The sequence below is a fragment of the Hemiscyllium ocellatum genome, chromosome 2 (assembly GCF_020745735.1).
Source record: "Hemiscyllium ocellatum isolate sHemOce1 chromosome 2, sHemOce1.pat.X.cur, whole genome shotgun sequence".
Taxonomy (NCBI): Eukaryota; Metazoa; Chordata; class Chondrichthyes; order Orectolobiformes; family Hemiscylliidae; genus Hemiscyllium; species Hemiscyllium ocellatum.
Window position 1 is genome coordinate 5,875,457 of NC_083402.1, and position 19,557 is coordinate 5,895,013.

General features: G+C 42.3%; 1 protein-coding gene across 1 annotated transcript in view; it reads left to right on the forward strand.

The window, feature by feature from the left end:
* Positions 1 to 19,557, forward strand: part of rictora (RPTOR independent companion of MTOR, complex 2 a) — a 212,927-nt gene that overhangs the window by 92,408 nt on the left and 100,962 nt on the right. The window contains exon 7 of the mRNA XM_060834273.1: positions 16,313 to 16,439. Within this exon, the coding sequence (XP_060690256.1) occupies positions 16,313 to 16,439 (127 nt within the window). The remainder of the gene's footprint in view (positions 1 to 16,312; positions 16,440 to 19,557) is intronic.

Consider the following 19,557-nt stretch of genomic DNA (forward strand, 5'->3'; position numbering starts at 1 on the left):
ACTCAGGGAACAGTTCACCGATCATTGCAGCCCGGTCTCTGCCCAGTCACCTCCCATTTCAATTCCCCTTCCTGACATGACCATCCTTGGCCTCCTCCATTGCCACAACAAACCTAACTGCAAATTGGATGAACAACACCTCATCTTCCGCCTGGGCAGCCTACAATCTAGAGGACTCAACATTGAGTTCTCCAATTTCAAGTAACGTCTCTTCCCATCCCCTGACTCCCTTCCCTTCCACTCCCCCTACCTTCAACCGGATTTATTCTTCCCATTGACCAACCAGGTCGTACCCTCTACCTGTCTTCACCTATTCCCACTTCACCACTCTGACCCGCCACCCCCTTTATCTGCAACTCCCGCTACACCCACCCCAGTCCTGAAGAACGATTACAGCCAAAATATCAACTTTCCTACCCCCTGATGCTGCCTGGCTTGGTATGTTCTTCCAGTCTCCTGCCTATCTACCTTGGATTCCAGCATCTCCAGTTTTTTTGTCTGTAACATTACAAGTGTGTCATGTCTACCACAGTCAATTGGTCTTTGACCTATTACAGCTTCTGCTTGTTTCCTCATGGTTTTAATTAACCTTGACGTGGGCAGTCTGCTCATGCTGCTCAAATAAGCTATTTTCTTGTATTTTTGTGCCATCCAGTCATTTACACAGCACTGCCCTGTGATCAGCCACATTTTGTTTTGTTGACAAATGGTACATTCACTCACTTAACGTCCACTTAAATCAGAACTCCAGCAAGCAACAGTGTCTCCTGTTCAATTCATTGCCTGATGAGTTGGAGCACTTAATTTAAATGCACATTCGTCTAAATCACCATCCAACCGATTGACCTTTCCATAGAGCATTTCACGTTAGTTTTTTTTCATTTTGGCAGACTCAACAAATTTAGGGTTCCCGCCTGTTGCGTAAGCCAGGCAGTTTTCCCAGAGAGTTTCTAGACTAAATTTATACATCCTTCAGTTCCTATAAAGCATTTTCATTAACTTAGTTGATGTTTTACTGACTTCCTTCCCCAACATTTTCTTCAAACAAGGATGATCAAATATTAAAACTCCTTCAACTCGACTGTAAATGGATTCAATATTTTGAATTGGAAAATCCACTTCAAGTTTGTGACCTCTGTATTGGTGCATTTCAAAATTAACTCCAGTACCCTGCGGTCTCTCCCTAGCCCTAATTAATTTTAAACATTTATTATCTCTTCGAATAAGCAGAGGTCTCTGTTTCCATGCTTATATTTGTAACTGCAGGACAACCGCAACAACTGTGTATCAAGCAATTTCTCTAAATCACCTCACTGACAGCTCTAAACTAATGATGAACCTGTTTAGCAGCAACCTAACACGACCATTTCTTCTGCCTACTTTCCTTATAGTGTCTCTACCAGATGTAAAAACATTTTGAGGCCAATCTATGCATCTGCTTACGCTTGAAGTTATGTTGAAGATGGCGTAATGATGTGTGGATGCAATTCACCTTCCCCCAATTTTGTAATGGGGCATAAAGCAGAAACCCATATTTATTCTCCATTTTGACAATTTTATCTTAAGTGAACATGCAAATAACTCAAGAGAAAATGCTAAAAATACTCAGAGCGGGGTCACCAAACTGAAACTTTGTTTTACATCCCTCAGATGTAACAAGATCTGCTGTTTATTTTCAACATAAATTTTCTGTTTTAGATTTCTACCATTTGCTTTGAAATTAGTAAAATGATGAACTTTATATTGTAGAAACGACAGAAGAATATTTCTTTCTGTAAACAGGAAGGTGAGGAGATGGTGCAGTGGACTAGCAATCCAGACATGTTATAGGAAATATTCTGGGAGCCCAGGTTTGAGTTTCATCATGACAGTTGGTGAAACTTGAAATTAATAAAATCTGGAATTATAAATCTAATGTTGAAATTGAAACCACAGTTTATTATTGTAAAAACCCACTTTGTTCACTAAGGTCCTTTAGCAAAGGAAAAACCACATCCTTCTATGGCCTGGTCTATGTATTACTCCAGACCTACAGCAATGTGGCTGACTCTTAACTTCATTTGCTAGCAACTCAGTACCAAGTGCTTGAAACAAACATCTCCAAAAAGAAATGAACTGGATGGACCATCTGGCATTGACCAAGATGTCAGAAGCTGTAGACCCAGCAACCCTGTTGACTGTCCATGGGATTGGCAGCAAAATTGGAGAGTTGTCTCACAGACTAAGCAAGCAACATTCTGACATACTTATATTTACAGAGGATACTTAACCTCATTATCACCAGTATGCTGTATATTCATCTGTCTGTGACAGTATTGGTAAGAATAATCACCATGCAGACTAAGTCTCACCTTCACATTGTGGCAATATCATTATTTTAAAAGGGGTAGGCTTAATATGGGTTCAGCAACTCAAAACTAGGCATCCATGAAGTGGTGGTGGTGGTGTCCATCTGTAGCAGCAGAATTGTATTCCTAAACAATCTGGAACCTCATGATGTTGCATATATCCTTGCTTTGCCATTACCACCAAGCCAGGAAATCAGCTTTGTTCAGTGGAGAGTACAGGAGTGCGTGCCAGGAGCAGCACGAGGCATATATAAAATGAGGTCGTGGTATTATTGGGAGTGGGCATGGGCCACTGCCTAGTGGTGTTATCATTGGATTCTTAATCCAGAGACCTGGGTAATGTTCTGGGGACCTGAGTTTGAATCAGTCGATAAAAATAAAAATCTGGAATTAAAGGTCTAATGATGACCATGAATCCATTGTTGATTGTCAGGAAAAGGGAAAGAATCTGCTATCCTTACCTGGTCTACCTACATGTAACTCCAGACCCTACTCATGTGATTAACTAACTCTTAGCTGCTCTCTGAGCAATTCGGGATGGGCAATAAATGCTGGCCTGGCCAGTGACAACCTCAACCAATGAATGATTTTTTTTTAATATATTCCTACAGTTGGTAATTAACCACCTGACCCCCAAAAACCTGTCCACTATCTACAAGGCACAAGGCAGGAGTGTGAGGAAATATTCCCCACTTTGTCTGGGTGAAGTATTTCTAACAACTTTCATAAAGCTTGACACCATCTAGGACAAAGCTGCCTGCTTGTTTGGCATCATGCCCTCAATGTTCAGTCCCTCCACCAAGTGGTGTGTGCTATCTACAAGCACTGCAGAAATTCATCCAAGACTCCTTAGCAACTTGATCTCGACTTCCTGGAAGGACAAGGGAAGCAGAAACATCACAAGCAAGATCCCCTCCATGTCACACTCAAACTCATTTGGAAATAAGTCACAACTTCTGTAGTGCGGCTGGGTCATTATCCTGGAATCCTCTTCCTGACAACATTGTGGACTGCAGTGGTTCAGGAAGGCAGCTTGCCACTACTTGCTCAAGGACAACTAGGGATGAGTATTAAATGCTGGGCAAGCCACTTGCTATGAATTAAGAAAAAATCTTTGCTATCAGAGCTGAGCAGACATTCTTCCTTCACCAATGTACAAAATATACATTGCAGCAAAATAACATTTTCAAAACTGGTTCTCTTTAGTTTGTCGTTTTACATAAATGATTTGGATGAGAGTAAAGGAGGCACGATTAATAAATTTGCAGCCGACAATAAAATTGGTATAATGGAACTGTGAGGAAGGTTGTCTAAAATTACAAATAGATTGATACAAATCAATTGCGTCAATGGGCTGAGGAGCAGCAAATGGAGTTGAATTTTGATAAACGTGAGATATTGCATTTTAGAGAATACAGAACTGCAGATTTGGAATCCAAAGTAGACAGGCAGGAGGCTGGAAGAACACAGCAAGCCAGGCAGTATCAGGAGGTGGAGAAGTTGACATTTATATATTCCTACAGTTGGTAATTAACCACCTGACCCCCAAAAACCTGTCCACTATCTACAAGGCACAAGGCAGGAGTGTGAGGAACTATTCCCCTGTTTTTAGGAATAGAGGTGGGGGTAGGGGGAGCTGCAGGTGGAGGGGTGGGGGAAACAGGATTTTGGGTGGGGCAGAACAGTGAGGTAGTTATAGGTGATCACAGGTGGTGGGTACGACCTGGTTGGTCAATGGGAGGACTGCATCTGGTTTGTAGTTGGAAGGAAGGGTTGGTAGGTAGAATGGAAAGGAGGAGGCAGGGCTGCAAAGGGAGTCTGAGGCTGGATAGAAGGTTGCTTGAAATTGGAGACCTCAGTGTTGAGTTCTCTAGGCTTGTAGGCTGCCCAGGTGGAAGATAAGGTGGTGTTCCTCCATTTTGTGGTCTTATCTTCCGCCTGGGCAGCCTGTATGCCTGTCGGACTTAAAGTTGAGTTCTCCAATTTCAAATAACCTTTCCACCCATCCTCTGACTCCCTTTCCAGCCCAGCTTCCTCCCTTCCATTCCAACTACTGATCCTTCCTCCCAGCTACCAACTGGATTCATTCCTCCTATTGACTCACCAGGTCGTACCCACCACTTGTGTTCCCCTATCACTACTTCACAATTCTGCCCCTCTCCTCACCCAAACCCCCTCCCTCTTATCTGCAGCTCGCCCTACCCTCACCTCCATTCCTGAAGAAGGCTATTACCCAAAATAGGGACTTCTCCACCTCCTCATGCTGTTTGGGTATTGCATTTTGGCAATACAAATAAGAACTGAACTTAAACAATTAATAGTAGGGCCCTGGGTACTGTTAGAACAAAGACCTAGGGGTTCAGTTACATAATTCTTTGTGTCACAGGTAGTCAGGATGGTTAAGAATATTAGAAGTTTGAGCAGGAGTCGGCCATCTGACCCTCTGAGCCTGCTCGACCATTCAGTAAGATCATGGCGGATCTTTTTGTGGCCTCCTCACCACTTATACGCCCTCTCGCTATAGCCCTTAATTATTTGAACAGTTGAGGAATTACCTATCTTAGCTTTGAAAGCATTTACTGAGGAAGCCTCAACTATTTTACTAGGCAAGGAACTCCAGATTGATTCACCATCCTCTGAGTGAATAAGTTCCTCCTCAATTCAGTCCTAAATATGCTCCCCCTAATTTTGAAGCCATGCTGTATTGTCTTAGGTTCACCTGCCCAGTGGAAACATTCTCTCTACTTCCATCAGATCTATTCCCTTCATAATTTTATGTTTCTATGCTGGAAAACAGATTTAGAGTAGTTACATGCTTGTTTTTAACCAGTGCAGACTTGATGGGGCTGAAGGGCATTATTCTGTGCCTCAGACCTCTGAGCAGCTCATTTGACAGGTATGAATAAAATGAACTAGTTATCATTCAAGGACTAACACTTCTACATTTGCTGTTTCTGAGATCCTGCTGTAGGCAACTTGACCACCATTTTTGCACAACTAGCAATGACTACACTTTAAAGCTAATCCACTGGGAATGAAAGTGTTTCGACATTCAGAACCTAAAAGCTTGTATATGAGCTCAAATTCATTTTTTCATCTAATCTATTACTGCCAATCACAGTTCAAAACCTGTACCCTTATACACTTCTGTATCTGAACACCAAATTGGCCTTGCAGTTCTCCCCTCTGCCACTAACTTAGATTAAGCACATAATGGTGTCCATTTCAAAATTGACTTGGTGATCGACACTAAACAATTTCTGCTGGATGCTATGTTTATGCACTTTTGCAGCGAAGTGACCGCAGCGGTTGACTGTGCTTTTCAGCAGAGTGCTAATTGACTCCCCGGCTCATACTTCTTTGAGATAATGAAAGGCACGCTGTGGTTGGTTAAAGGATCGTGTTTTGTGTGAGGAGGGCATCCTGATTTGACTGGACTTCCTGTTGTGTGGTTTTCAGTTGAACAATGTGGCTGGGAACGTAAGCAGACTTCTCGCAAGCAGAGAGATCTCAAAGGTCTCCAGGGAGAAGAGGTGGGGCGTGTTTAAGCACATTGATGGTGAAATCCTGTTATTTGCATACCCAGATGATAAACAGAGCAAAGTAGGTGATAACCCTGTAGAGATGTTTGCTAGGCACAGCAGGAATTTCCCTGCTTAACTGCACATGCATTATGACTCACCGATATGTCAAGTGTTTCAGTAAATTTTGTAAGTATGTGTGCATTCATACCTCATGTTTATTGTATTGCCTGTTTTTGAGTCATTATTCAAACATTCAATGTCAGCATCAAATAGAATTTTACAGTACAGGAGGCAACCATTCGCATCATCATGTCTGTACTGGCTCCGGAAATAGCTACCCATCCAATCCCATTCTCCAGCCTGATCTCTGTAGCACTTTCAATTAATTACTTTCAAATATATATCCAGCTCTCTTTTGAAACTTCCTATGCAATTTGCCTCCACCACTCTCCAGACAGTACATTCCAACAATTGAGTAAAGTAGTTTGTACTTATCTCACTCTCTAGCTCTCTTGCTGACAGTCTTGAAGTTGTGACCCCCTCGTTACTGACATACCAACTAATAGCAGCAGAAAATCCTCCTTTACCCCATCAAAATTGTTGATAATTTTGAACATTTAAATTAGGCCAGCTGTTAAATCATTCCAGTAAGTCTACTTTGCATTCTGCTCAGGACTTTAACTTCCTTAAATAAAGTGCCTAGAATTGAGCTGAGTACTCCAAATGTGGTCTTGACCAATGATTTGTGGAGGTGTGGCGTCACTTCCTTGTTTTTATACGCTATCCCTCTATTTATAAACCTAAGGATCCTTTCACTAACTGTTCCAACTTGGCCAGCCACCCTCGGAGAAATAAACATGTAAACCCCAAGGTCCCTCTGCCCCTGTACTCCCTTCAGAGGCGTATCATCAGCCTACGTTGTGTCTCCCTGTTTCTCCTACCAGATGCATTACCTCTCATTTCTCTGCAATGAAGTTCATCTGACAGGTATCTGTCCATTTAGCCAACTTGCCAATGTCCTTCTGACGTAGATCAGCATCATCACAATTCACTATTCCCCTTAGCTTGGTATCATCTGCACATTTAGATATTTTACTCTATACATCTCCTAATCTTTTGTGTAAATCAGAAAAAACAAAGGTTCCAGCACTCATCCCTGGGGAACATCACATTCAACTTCTCTCCAATCTGAGAAATATCAATTTATAACTAGAAATGTTTGGGAAACAAATGATAATTTGCTAATGTGGCAAAATGCTTTCTGAAAGTTAGAATGTACAACATCCACTGCACTGTCCTCATCCATTGCCTGTGTCACCTCATCAAAGAACTCCATTAAATTTGTCAGACATTAACTGCTGATTGTCTAGTTTTAACTTACTTTTAACTTGCAGGATATTTCCTTTGTCCTGTGTTATGACCTCCATCAGTTTCCCCACTATAGATGTCAAGCTGACAGGGCTATAGTTTCCTGAGTTATCCTTTGCCCCTTTCTTAAACAGTGGTATCACATTTGCAATCATCCAGTCCCCAGGACTAATTCTGTGTTCAGTGATTCCTGAAAAATTTCTTTTAATGGCTTCCCAATTTGCTGCCTTGCCTCGCTCATCAATCTAGGATGCGTCTCATCCAGGAGGGAATGAGGGCTGGAGGTCAGAGTTGAGAGTGTGGTGCTGGAATGAAGGGCTTATGCCTGAAATGTTGATTTTCCTACTCCTCGGATGCTTCCTGACTTGTGCTTTTCCAGCACCATCCTCTCGACCCGACATCTCACCCAGGCCTGGTGACTTCTCTACCTGGAGTGCTGCCAGCCTTTTTAGCCCCTTTTTAATCTATCACTATGCTGCTCAGTTGCTCAACACTCTCATTTTTAACTTGACCATTACCACCATGTTCTAATTTGGTAACGATAGAAGCGAAATATTCATTTTATGCCTCTGCTGTATCCTTTGCTTCAGTGAGCAGCTTACCGTACTTGTTCCTTATATACTCCACCCTATCTTTCACTAATGTTTTACTATTAATATGTTGAAGCACATTTTACTACTTGTTTCAGAACAGCCTGCCATCCTTTCTTCACGCTTCCTCTTAGGCTAAGGCTTGAAAAGGAATACTATCTCCTGCATTTGAGATACTCTTCCTGTTGTTTTCTATTGCAGTTATTATTCTGGGATGCATCATATACCTCCTTTTCCTTCCTTATTTTCTGATCAATATCCTTGGTCACCCAGGGTACTGGATAATAAGTGTATTTATTTCTCATTGGTATATTCCCAGTTTGCATCCTATTCATCTCTGTTTTGAAAGTGTCTCATTTTTCATCCATTGTTTTATCCACCAAAAATGTATTTCTAACGAACCTGCTCCAGTTAGACACATAGAGATGTACAGCATGGAAACAGACTCTTCAGTCCAATTCATTCATGCCGACCAGATATCCTAACCTAGTCTAGACACATTTGACAGCACTTGGCCCATATCTCTCTCAACTCTTCCTATTCATGTACCCATCCAGATGTATTAAATATTGCAATTGTACCAGCCTCCTCCGCTTTCTTTGGCAGCTCAATCCATACACTCACCACCCTCTGGGTGAAAATGTTTCCCTTAGGTCCCTTTCAAACAATCGCCCCCCACCCTGTCCCTAAAACTATGTCCTGAAGTTCTGGATTTTCCCACTCTGGGTAAAATACCTTGTCTATGCCCCTCCTGATTTTATAAACCTCCAGAATATCACCCCTCAATCTCCGATGCTGCAGGGAAAAAAGCCCCAGCCTATTCAGCCTCTTCCTATAGCTCAAATCCTCCAACCCTTGCAACATCTTTTGTAAATCTTTTCTGAACCCTTGCAAGTTTCACATCATCCTTCCAATAGGAGGGAGACCAGAATTACACACAATATTCCAAAGTGGCTTAACCACACTCAGTGCTGTGACCAATAAAGGAAAGCATTTCAAATGCCTTATTAGAATTAAAATCTTTTCGACCTAAAGATCTGTGCTTTTCCAGTCTGGGACCTTAATCCATGATTGATTTTTTTTTTATTCTTTTCCAACTTAATATTGAACCTTATGGTCAATATTTCTCAAATGCTGCCCCCACCCGGTCTGACATTCTCCACCTTTTACTAGTTGCAATTAGTTTTAAAGGACCGCTGGACCTGAAATGTTAACTGTTTTCTCTCCACAGAGCTGCCAGATCTGAGTTCCAGTAATTTCTGTTTTTGTTTCATCACTTGTCCTATCTCATTTCATAAGACCAGGTCCAGCACAGCTTCCTCCCTGGTAGGACTGGAAAACATTATTCCTGAAAGTTGTTCTGCACACATTGCAGGAATTTCTCTCCTTATGTGCTCAAACTCTACCTTCCCCCCCCAATCAACTCTGGGGTAATAGACATTGCCAACTATCACAATCCTACCTGTTCATAATTTACCTAAAATGTGCTCTCTTCCACTTCCTCCCCAATATTGGAGGTTTATAATAAATACCCAACAAGGTCACCACTGTATTCCTGTTTCTCACCTCCAAGCATTACAGATTCTAATTTCGGAATTGCATCTCATTCAAGGACTATGATACTATCCTAGACCAAGACTACTGTATCACCTCATCTCACCTCTTTCCCCCTCCCTTCCCAAGCCACCCCTGCCCCCACATCTTATTTCTGCTAAATATTTTTATCACCTGGGTGTTGCATATCTAGCCCTGTTGTAATGAATATTTACAGATGCAACAATGCTCAGTGGATAAAGAGTAAAGCTAACCCTCCATGGTTTTTATATATTGATAAAAAGCTCCTGAGGCAGGCTTAATGAGAACAAAGCTGAAAATGTGTTGCTGGAAAAGCGCAGCAGGTCAGGCAGCATCCAAGGAACAGGAAATTTGACGTTTCGGGCATAAGCCCTTCTTCAGGAATTCCTGAAGAAGGGCTTATTCCCGAAACGTCGAATTTCCTGTTCCTTGGATGCTGCCTGACCTGCTGCGCTTTTCCAGCAACACATTTTCAGCTCTGATTTCCAGCATCTGCAGTCCTCACTTTCTCCTCCTCAATGAGAACAAAGCTGAGCCAAATGTTTCTGAACCACACACTGTTCAGCGATGTTATTGCATTCCTCTGAAGCAGGTGGGACATGAACCTGAGTCAGAAGTAGGGACTCTGCCTCTGCACCATAAGAGCTGCAAAGTTATCTCTAAGCTGTGCTGTCAACTACTCCACCAAAAAAGTGGAATAAAACATTGGTTAAGTGAAGATTGCAAGAGGGCATGTCAGGAGCAGCACCAGCCGTACCTAAAATTGAAGTGTCAGCCTGGTGAAGTGACAAAACAGGCCAAACAATGTAACCAGCAAGTGATGTAACTAAGCGATTCCACAGTCAACAAATCAAATCTAAACACTTAGTCACGAATAGTGGTGGACAATGAAGCAATTACTGGAGGAGGAGGCACCACAAATATTCCCGCCCTCAATAATGGGGTAGCTCAGCAGCAGAGCAAAGGATGAGGCTGGAGTGTCAAGTAGATGATCCATAAAGGCCTCTTCTAGAGGTCCCAAGTATCAGGTACCAGTTTTCAGCCACTCCAGTTAACTCCCTGTGACATCAGAAAAAAAGTTGATGGCACTGGATACTGCAAAGACTATGGGCCCTCACCTCATTCTGGCAGTGTAACCGAAGACTTGCCGCATCCCTAGCCAAGCTGTTCCAGTGCAGTTAATGGCGTCCACTCAACACAGTGGAAAATTTCCTGGTTATCTGCTGTACACACATAGCAGGACAAATCCAATCCAGCCAGTTACTGCCCCATCAGACTACTCTTAATAAGGTATCATTGAGTGTTATCAAACAGTTCCTCCTCAGCAATAATCTCACTGGTGCCCAGTTGGGGTCTAACCAGGACCATTCAGTTCCTGACCTCATTGCAGTCTTGATTCAACCTTGGACAAAAGAGCTGAATTCCAGAGGCTTGGTGAGACTGACTGCCCTTGATGTTAAGACCCCTTTCGACAGTATGGCATCAAGGACCCCCTAGCCAAAACAGAGTTGACAGGAATCTGGAAACTCCTCTGCTCATTGCAGTCACATCTGACACATAAGAAGGTAGTTGTGATTGTTGGAGATCAATCATCTCGGCTGCAGGACATCTCTGTAGGAGTTCCTCAGGATAGCCTCCTCGGCCCAGTCATCTTCAGTGGCTTCATCAATGACCATTCCTCAGTGATGAAGTTAGAAGTGGGGATGTTCACTGCCGATTGCCCAAACCTCATTGCCTTTGAGAATGTGATGCCAAGACTCCCCTTTGAGTGTAGGTGCACAAACCATGTTTTAAGTTAGCAGTTCCAGGATCTTGACCCAGTCCTATTGGAAATTACAGTGGTATCATTTCAAAACAGTGACATGCATATGAAAAGGAAGACAGAAGGACGTCATCCTGTCCCTTGAACCCATGCTGCCATTTAATCTGATTTGAGGTCACAATCTAGATTGCTGTCTACCCAGATCACCTTTCACTCCTTGCTGAGAATCTATCTACTCCTGCTTTAAAAATATCAAAGAATGCCACTGGCTTTTCAGAAAAAGATTCATGTGTATCTTGAAAAACTTTTTTAAAAAAAAACCTCACTACTTTATAAATAGGTAACCCTTTATTTTAAGCCCCAACTCTATGTCCTCCCATAAGAAAAAATATCCTCTCTGCATTCACCTTTTCAGTACCCTCCGGACCTTGTATGCTCCTTGTATCTAGACTAAACTCTCAATAGTTATGAGCCGAGCCTTTCCTCATTTGATGACCTGTTTGTTCCCAGTATTAGTCTGGCCAGCCTTCTTCGAGCTGTTTCTAATGTACTTTAAATAGTTGGACCAATTTTGTGCTCATTACTCCGGATGTGGTCTCATCAGAATCTTTCTAACTACACAGAAACCTTGCTCCTTTTCTATTCAGTTCTTCTCACTATTACCAATAACAAAAAAAAAGGTGGTAGTGCAAGCCATTCAGTCCCTTCAGCCTGCTTTGCCATTTGATGTGATGATGGCTGATCATTCAACTCAGAACCCTGTTTTTACTTTCTCCCCATATCCTTTGATGTCTTTCAGTCCTAAGAGTGTCTTTATTGTTTTGGCATCAAAAGTTTGTCAGAGAATTCCACAGCCTCACCACACTCTGGGTGATGAAATTTCACATCATTTCAGCCCTAGATGGCTACTGTGTATCTTAGACTGTGACTGTTGTGGACTCAATGATCATCAAATACATCCTTCCAGCATTTACCCTTTCTGATCCTATTAGAACTTGAGTTTATATGATATGCCCACTCGTTCTACTGAACTCCCAGTGAATTTGTCATAACTGATCCAGTTTCTCACCATACGTCAGTCCCGCTGTCCCAAGAATCAGCCTGGTAAACCTTTGCACTCTCTCAGTAGCCAGAAAATATTTCCTCCAATAAAGAGTCTGAAACTGTGCACAATGCTCCAAGTGTGATCTCACCCCAAGGCCCTGTACAATTGCAACAAGGCATCCCTGCACCTGTCCTCAAATCCTGTCACTATGAAGGCAAAGCATACCTGTTGCTTTCTTCATCTTCTACTGTATATGTATGTTTACTTCAATCGTCTCATTGCCATGGAGAATATACCAATTAATGATCACTAACTGCCAACCTCTCTTCAAATTTTAAATCATGTTCATGACTTAGGATATTGCCCTGAGAAATAAACCCATTATAGCTGGCACCTATTTTGTTGAGTAGAAACAGAAACCATATGTGTACATGCTCATAAATGAACAGTGCCCTTTAAATTAATACATGTAGCATCTGGTATTCACAAAGTGCACAACATTGTTGGTGACAGTCCTACATTGGCTGTTAACATAATTCCTCACCCATTCAGGATTATCTAACTGATGTTGTCCAAATGCAGAGTCACACCTAATATTGGACATTGATGGAGCATTTGTTAACATGGACTGGTTGGGTATATACCCTACTTCAACATCACAGGGTGAACAGACGGTGCAGGCCTGATTTACAATGTGGTCAATGAGGCAAATCTTGTGGAACTATTGGAATCTCAATGAGTATACTGAATAGTAAAGGTAGGTTTGCAGTAGAGAACCATCTGGCTAATTGTTGAACTAGGACACCAAAGAAAAGGAGCCTGTTTGACCGTTCCATTTCAGATATGAATTTGAGTAGAATGGGATCCATTAAGACATGGAAGGAAATTAGTTTACCTCTGGAAGGGTAATGTATCTCAAAAGCAACAGGTGAAGCTGTTTCACGCTGCTACTATGCAATAGCCACATTTGTTGGGCTTGCCACTAACAGGATGCTGCTGTCAGACTAAAGAGATTTGCTGTCCGTCACACAAATGAGTAATGTGGTATATCAAATGAAATACTGGTGTGATGCCAGGGAATGCATGGATTGCTTACAGGATGGCTTTTTGGAACGGCTTGTCATGGAGCCCACAATGGAGCAGGCTATTCTGGACCTAGTGCTATGTAATGAACCAGACTATAAAAGATCTTAAAGTCAGGGAACCCTTAGGAAGCAGCGATCATAATATGGTAGAGTTCAGTCTGCAGTTTGAAAGAGAGAAGGCAAAATTGGATGTAATGGTGTTACAGTTAAATAAACGTAATTATGAGGGCATGAGAGAGGAACTGATGAAAATAGACTGGAAGCAGAGGCTAGCGGGGAAGATAGTAGAGCAAAAATGGCAGGAGTTTGTGGGTATAATTGAGGACACTGTATAGAGGTTCATCCCCAAGAAAAGAAAGATTATCCGGGGAGGGATTAGACAGCCATGGCTAACAAAGGAAGTCAGGAAATGTATTAAAGAAAAAGAGAGATCCTATAAAGTGGCCAAGAGCAGTGGGAAATCAGAAGATTGGGAAGGCTACAAAAACAAACAGAGGATAACAAAGAGAGAAATAAGGAAGGAGAGGATCAAATATGAAGGTAGGCTAGCCAGTAATATTAGAAATGATAGTCAAAAGTTTCTTTCAGTACATAAACAAACGACAGACAAAAGTAGACATTGGGCCACTTCAAGCTGATGCTGGAAGCCTAGTGATGGGAGATAGGGAAATAGCAGGAGAACTTAACAAGTACTTTGCGTCAGTCTTCACAGTGGAAAACGTGAGTAATATCCCAACAATTAAAGGGATTCAGGGGGCTGAGTTGAGTATGGTTGCCATTACAAAAGAAAAAGTGCTAGAAAAGCTAAAAGGTCTTAAAATTGATAAATCTCCTGGCCCCGATGGACTGCATTCTAGAGTTCTGAGGGAGGTGGCTGAGGAAATAGCGGAGGCGTTGGTTGAGATCTTTCAAAAGTCACTGGAGTCAGGGAAGGTCCTGGATGATTGGAAGATCGCTGTTGGAACCCCCTTGTTCAAGAAAGGATCAAGTCAAAAGATGGAAAGTTATAGGCCAATTAGCCTAACCTCGGTTGTTGGTAAAATTCTAGAATCCATCATTAAGGATGAGGTTTCTAAATTCTTGGAAGAGCAGGGTCAGATTAGAACAAGTCAACATGGATTTAGTAAGAGGAGGTCGTGCCTGACAAACCTGTTAGAATTCTTTGAAGAGGTGACAAGTAGGTTAGACCAGGGAAACCCAGTGAATGTGGTCTATCTAGACATCCAAAAGGCCTTTGATAAGGTGTCACTCGGGAGGCTGCTGAGCATAGTGAGGGCCCATGGGGTTCGAGGTGAGCTTACTGGTATGGATTGAGGATTGGTTGTCTGACAGAAGGCAGAAAGTTAGGATAAGCGATGTCCCGCAGGGTTCAGTGTTGGGGCCGCAGCTGTTCACATTATATATTAACAATCTGGATGAAGGGACTGAGGGCATTCTAGCAAAGTTTGCCGATGATACAAAGTTAGTTGGACAGGCAGGTAGTACTGAGGAGGTGGGGAGGCTGCACAAGGATCTAGACTGTTTGGGAGAGTGGCCCAGGAAATGGCTGATGGAATTCAACGTGAGCAAATGTGAGGTCTTGCACTTTGGAAAAAAGAATAAAAGCATAGACTACTTTCTAAATGGTGAGAAAATCTGTAAAGCCAAAGTACAAAGGGATCTGGGAGTGCTAGTCAAGGATTCTGTAAAGGTAAACATGCAGGTTGAGTCCGTGATTAAGAAAGCGAATGCAATGTTGTCATTTATCTCAAGAGGGTTGGAATATAAAAGCACCGTTGTGCTACTGAGACTTTATAAAGCTCTGGTTAGGCCCCATTTGGAGTACTGTGTCCAGTTTGGTCCCCACACCTCAGGAAGGACATACTGGCACTGGAGCGTATCCAGCGGAGATTCACACGGATGATCCCTGGAATGGTTGGTCTAACATATGAGGAACGGCTGCGGATCCTGGGATTGTTTTCATTGAAGTTTAGAAGATTAAGGGGAGATCTAATAGAAACTTACAAGATAATACATGGCTTGGAAAGGGTGGACGTGAGGAAATTTTTTCCGTTAGGTGAGGAGACTAGGACCTGTGGACACAGCCTTAGAATTAGAGGGGGTCAATTCAGAACAGAAATGCGGAGACATTTCTTCAGCCAGAGTGGTGGGCCTGTGGAATTCATTGCCGCAGAGCGCAGTGGAGGCCGGGACGCTAAATGTCTTCAAGGCAGAGATTGAGAAATTCTTGATGTCACAAGGAATTAAGGACTGGGGGAGAATGCGGGTATGTGGAGTTGAAATGCCCATCAGCCATGATTGAATGGCAGAGTGGACTCAATGGGCCGAATGGCCTTACTTCCACTCCTACGTCTTATGGTCTTATGGTTATAACTTGTTGGCACAGAAGGCTGTGGAGGCCAAGTCATTGAGTGGATTTAAGACCAAGGTAAGTTCTTGATTAGTTATGGGATTAAGGGTTACGTGGAGAAGGCAGAAGAATGGTGTTGATAAACATATCAGTCATGATTGAATGATGGAGCTGACTCAATGGGCCAAATGGCCAAATTCTGTTCCTATATTTTATGGTCTTATCCTGTACACTAGATGCTAAACTGAAGACACTCATTCCCCAAACCATTTGTTTGAACAGGTGGGTGTTAAAGATCCCACTCTGCTCTTCAAAGAATTACCAGCATTCCTTCCAACACAACCAACAATGTATTAATTAGGCTATCATCATGTTGCTGTATCCTGCACATACCTTCAAAGTGATTTATTAAATATAAAAATGCGTTGAGGTGCTATATAATTCTACTCCTAATAACAGCTTCATATGAAGGTGGATTTCTTCTTTAGTGTCACCCTGCATCAGACATTGGAATTATTGAGCAAAACACAGCAGAAGGAAAAGCCAAATGTGATGTGACTCACCTGTGAAATCATGGGGTAGTGATCGTGTGTTTGGATTGCTCCTGGAATGTCGATTTCTTTACATGGACTTCAAACTATAAGTTGTTTTTCTGTTTTGCCCAGATGATCACTGTGAATGCTGCGCTGTTCCCCAGCTCAATCACCAATTCCCTGATTGCAGTTGGAAATGACGGACTCCAAGAGCGTGATCGAATGGTGCGGGCATGTCTTGCCATCCTCTGTGAGCTAGGTAACTAAATTAATCTTTTACCTTTTCTGGTATTTATTCCTCAGTATATTCCCTGCAGGAGTACAGTGTGTTCACCTACTTGGATTTAGCCTATTGTGCTTGCAAACCTGATTGGCAGAAAACCTTGGCTCCCATTCCACCATAATGCTTAAGCGACAAGTCTGAGATCCCCAGCATCACAGATGCCTGTCCTGAACAATTTGGTTCACTCCTTGCAATTTCAACAAGTGACTGAAGACACTATATTGCAAAAGCTATGAGCCCTGACAATATTCCAGTCATAGTACTAAAGGTTTGTGCTCGAATGCTGGCTGAATCCCCAGCCAAGATGCTCTAGAACACCTACCACAAGAGCATCTATCTAGCAATGTGAAAAACTGATCAGGTGTGCACTGTGCACGCAAAGCAAAACAAATCCAGTTACCATCCTGTCAATCTACTATTGATCATCAACACATTAGTGGAAGAAATGGTCAACGGTGCTACCAAATAGCACTTAGAAAGGAATAACCTATCATTAGTATTCAGTCTGCCTGGACCCCTGACCTGATTAAAACCTTAGTCCAATCTTGGAGAAAATAACTAAATTCCAGAAGTTAGCTAGGAGTGACTGCCTTTGATTTCAAGGCAGCTTTAGACAGTATATGGCTTAAAGGAGCTCAAAAAAAAATCTCGAGTCAATGGGAGACAGCCATCCATGGTTGATTCATATCTAACACAAAGGAAATTGATTGTTACTGCAGATCAATATCTCAGCTTCAGTATCTTTAGCTGTTTCAGCAGTGAACTTTCTTCCATCTAAAGGTCAAAAGTGGGGACGTTCGCTGATTATTGCACAACGTTCAACACCATTTGTGATTTCTCATGAAAATGCTTTTTTGTTCCGGGGACCCAGGTTTGAATGCTGATATGGCAGATGGTGGATTTGAATTCAATTAAGACTCTGGAACTAAGAGTCCAGTGATGGCCACAAATTCATCACTGATTGTCGGAAAAATCCATCTGATTCACTAATGCCCTTTAGGAAAGGAAGCTGCAATCCTTACCTGGTCCGATCTACACGTGGCTCCACAGTAATATGCTTGACTCTTAACTGCTGTCTGGGCAGTTAGGAATGGGTAATGAATGCTGGCCTTGCCAGCAACACTATCATTCCTGTGAATGAATTAAAAATATGTAAAAGACCATTTAATTTCTTTGCATGAGAAAGACCGGAGAGACTGAGTAGGTGGTAAGTAGTCTATGGAGGAATTAACCGAGTAGCTCTTTCAGAAGTCAGTAAAAATGCAATGGGCTGAATGGCCTTTTCAGTAAGGTAAAATTATATGTTCCCATTCTCCGATAACCATGGGAGTTAGACCTGGACAATATCCAAGATTTGGCTGTTAGGTATTAAGTAACATTTGTGCCACAAAACTGTCAGACAATGACTATCTCTTCCAAAACTACAAGAGTGTCCCTAACTCCCTTAACACTCAATAACCTTCCCTTCAATGAATACTCCACTAGCAACATCTGAAGGTTTTGCACTGACCAAAATTTGAACTGAACCAGCCATTTCAATACTGTGACTACAGGAGCAGGTCAGAAGCTAGCAATTCTGCAGAGAGTAACTCACCACCTGTCTGTCCTGTGCCTGTCCGTAAACTGCAATACACAACCTTTTTCATGCAGAGGGTGGTGTGTGTATGGAATGAACTGCCAGAGGAGATCGTGGAGGCTGGTATAATTACAGCATTTAATAGGCATCTGGATAGGTAAATCAATAGAATGGGTTTAGAGGGATGTGGGCCAAATGCTGGCAAAAGGGCAAGATTACTTTAAGATACCTGGTGTGCATGGACGAGCTGGATTGAAGGAACAGTTTCTGTGCTGAGCAACTCTGACTATGACTCTAAGTCAAAACTGTGATCAAATAGTGTCCAGTTGCCTGAGTGAATGCAGTTGCAACAAGACAGAATAAACTTGATACTATACAGCCTGCTTGATTGGTGCCCCATACACGCCCTTCAACATTCAGCCCCTCCACCCCTGCCATTCAGTATGAGCAGTGTGTACCATCTGTAAGATGCACTGCAGTAACTCTCCAAGGATTGTTGATGAAGGTAATGCATCTGATGCGGTTTACTTGGGTTTTAGCAGACTTTTGATAAGGCAGACTGGTCAAGAAAGTAAGAGCCAATGGATTCCAAAGCTAAGTAACATATTGGATCCAAAATTGGCTCAGAGGCAAGAGGCTTTGGACAAACAGGCAGAAAACTAGCCACCAGGATACATGAACATCAACTAACCACAAAACAACATGATCCTCTCTCACTAGTATCCTTACATACGGATGAGGAAGAACATCACTTTGATTGGGACAACACATCCATCCTTGGACAAACCAAACTGAGACACATACGAGAATTCCTAGAAGCATTGCATTCCAACTGGAACACTATCAAGAAACACATTGACTTGGATCCCATTTATCATCCCTGAATAAAAGAACAGGAAATGACACCACCATAGGAAATGATGTCATCACAAAAATGACATCAACAACTCAAGGAAACTAAACATATAAATAGAAAGCAGGTTTTACCACCAGTGCTTCATTCAGAGGATCAATGAAGATGTTACCTAGTATGGTGATGAAATGTCTGAAAACGAACCTTCAAGCTTAGCGAGCGAACCTACATCCAGAACCTCAAACTGAGTTACAAATCTTCTCAAAACTCGCTGACGCCTATGGGCGCAGTACACTAAAACTGGCCCAAAAATGGGAAACCAATGCCATCTGACCAAGCGCCACCTGTAAACAGCTGCACTTCCTGCATGAACGCCTAAGGAAACATGTACTACCGAAATGTCTTAAATACAAACCTCCCTTTAACACCCCACTAGCCAAAAGAATAGCAGAGAATGCTTGGAGAAATGATTAACGATGCCCACAACAGACTCCATAAATAAAACCGGGAAATTTTGTGCCGAAAATCTTTACTCACTAGTGCAACAGGCCATGAATGGACAGACACAGAACAACAAGCTATAGATATTAGATAGCGACAAACACAGAAAATGAAAAAACTAGACGGTAAAAAAAACTACGAGTAAAAAGTGAGGTCTGCAGATG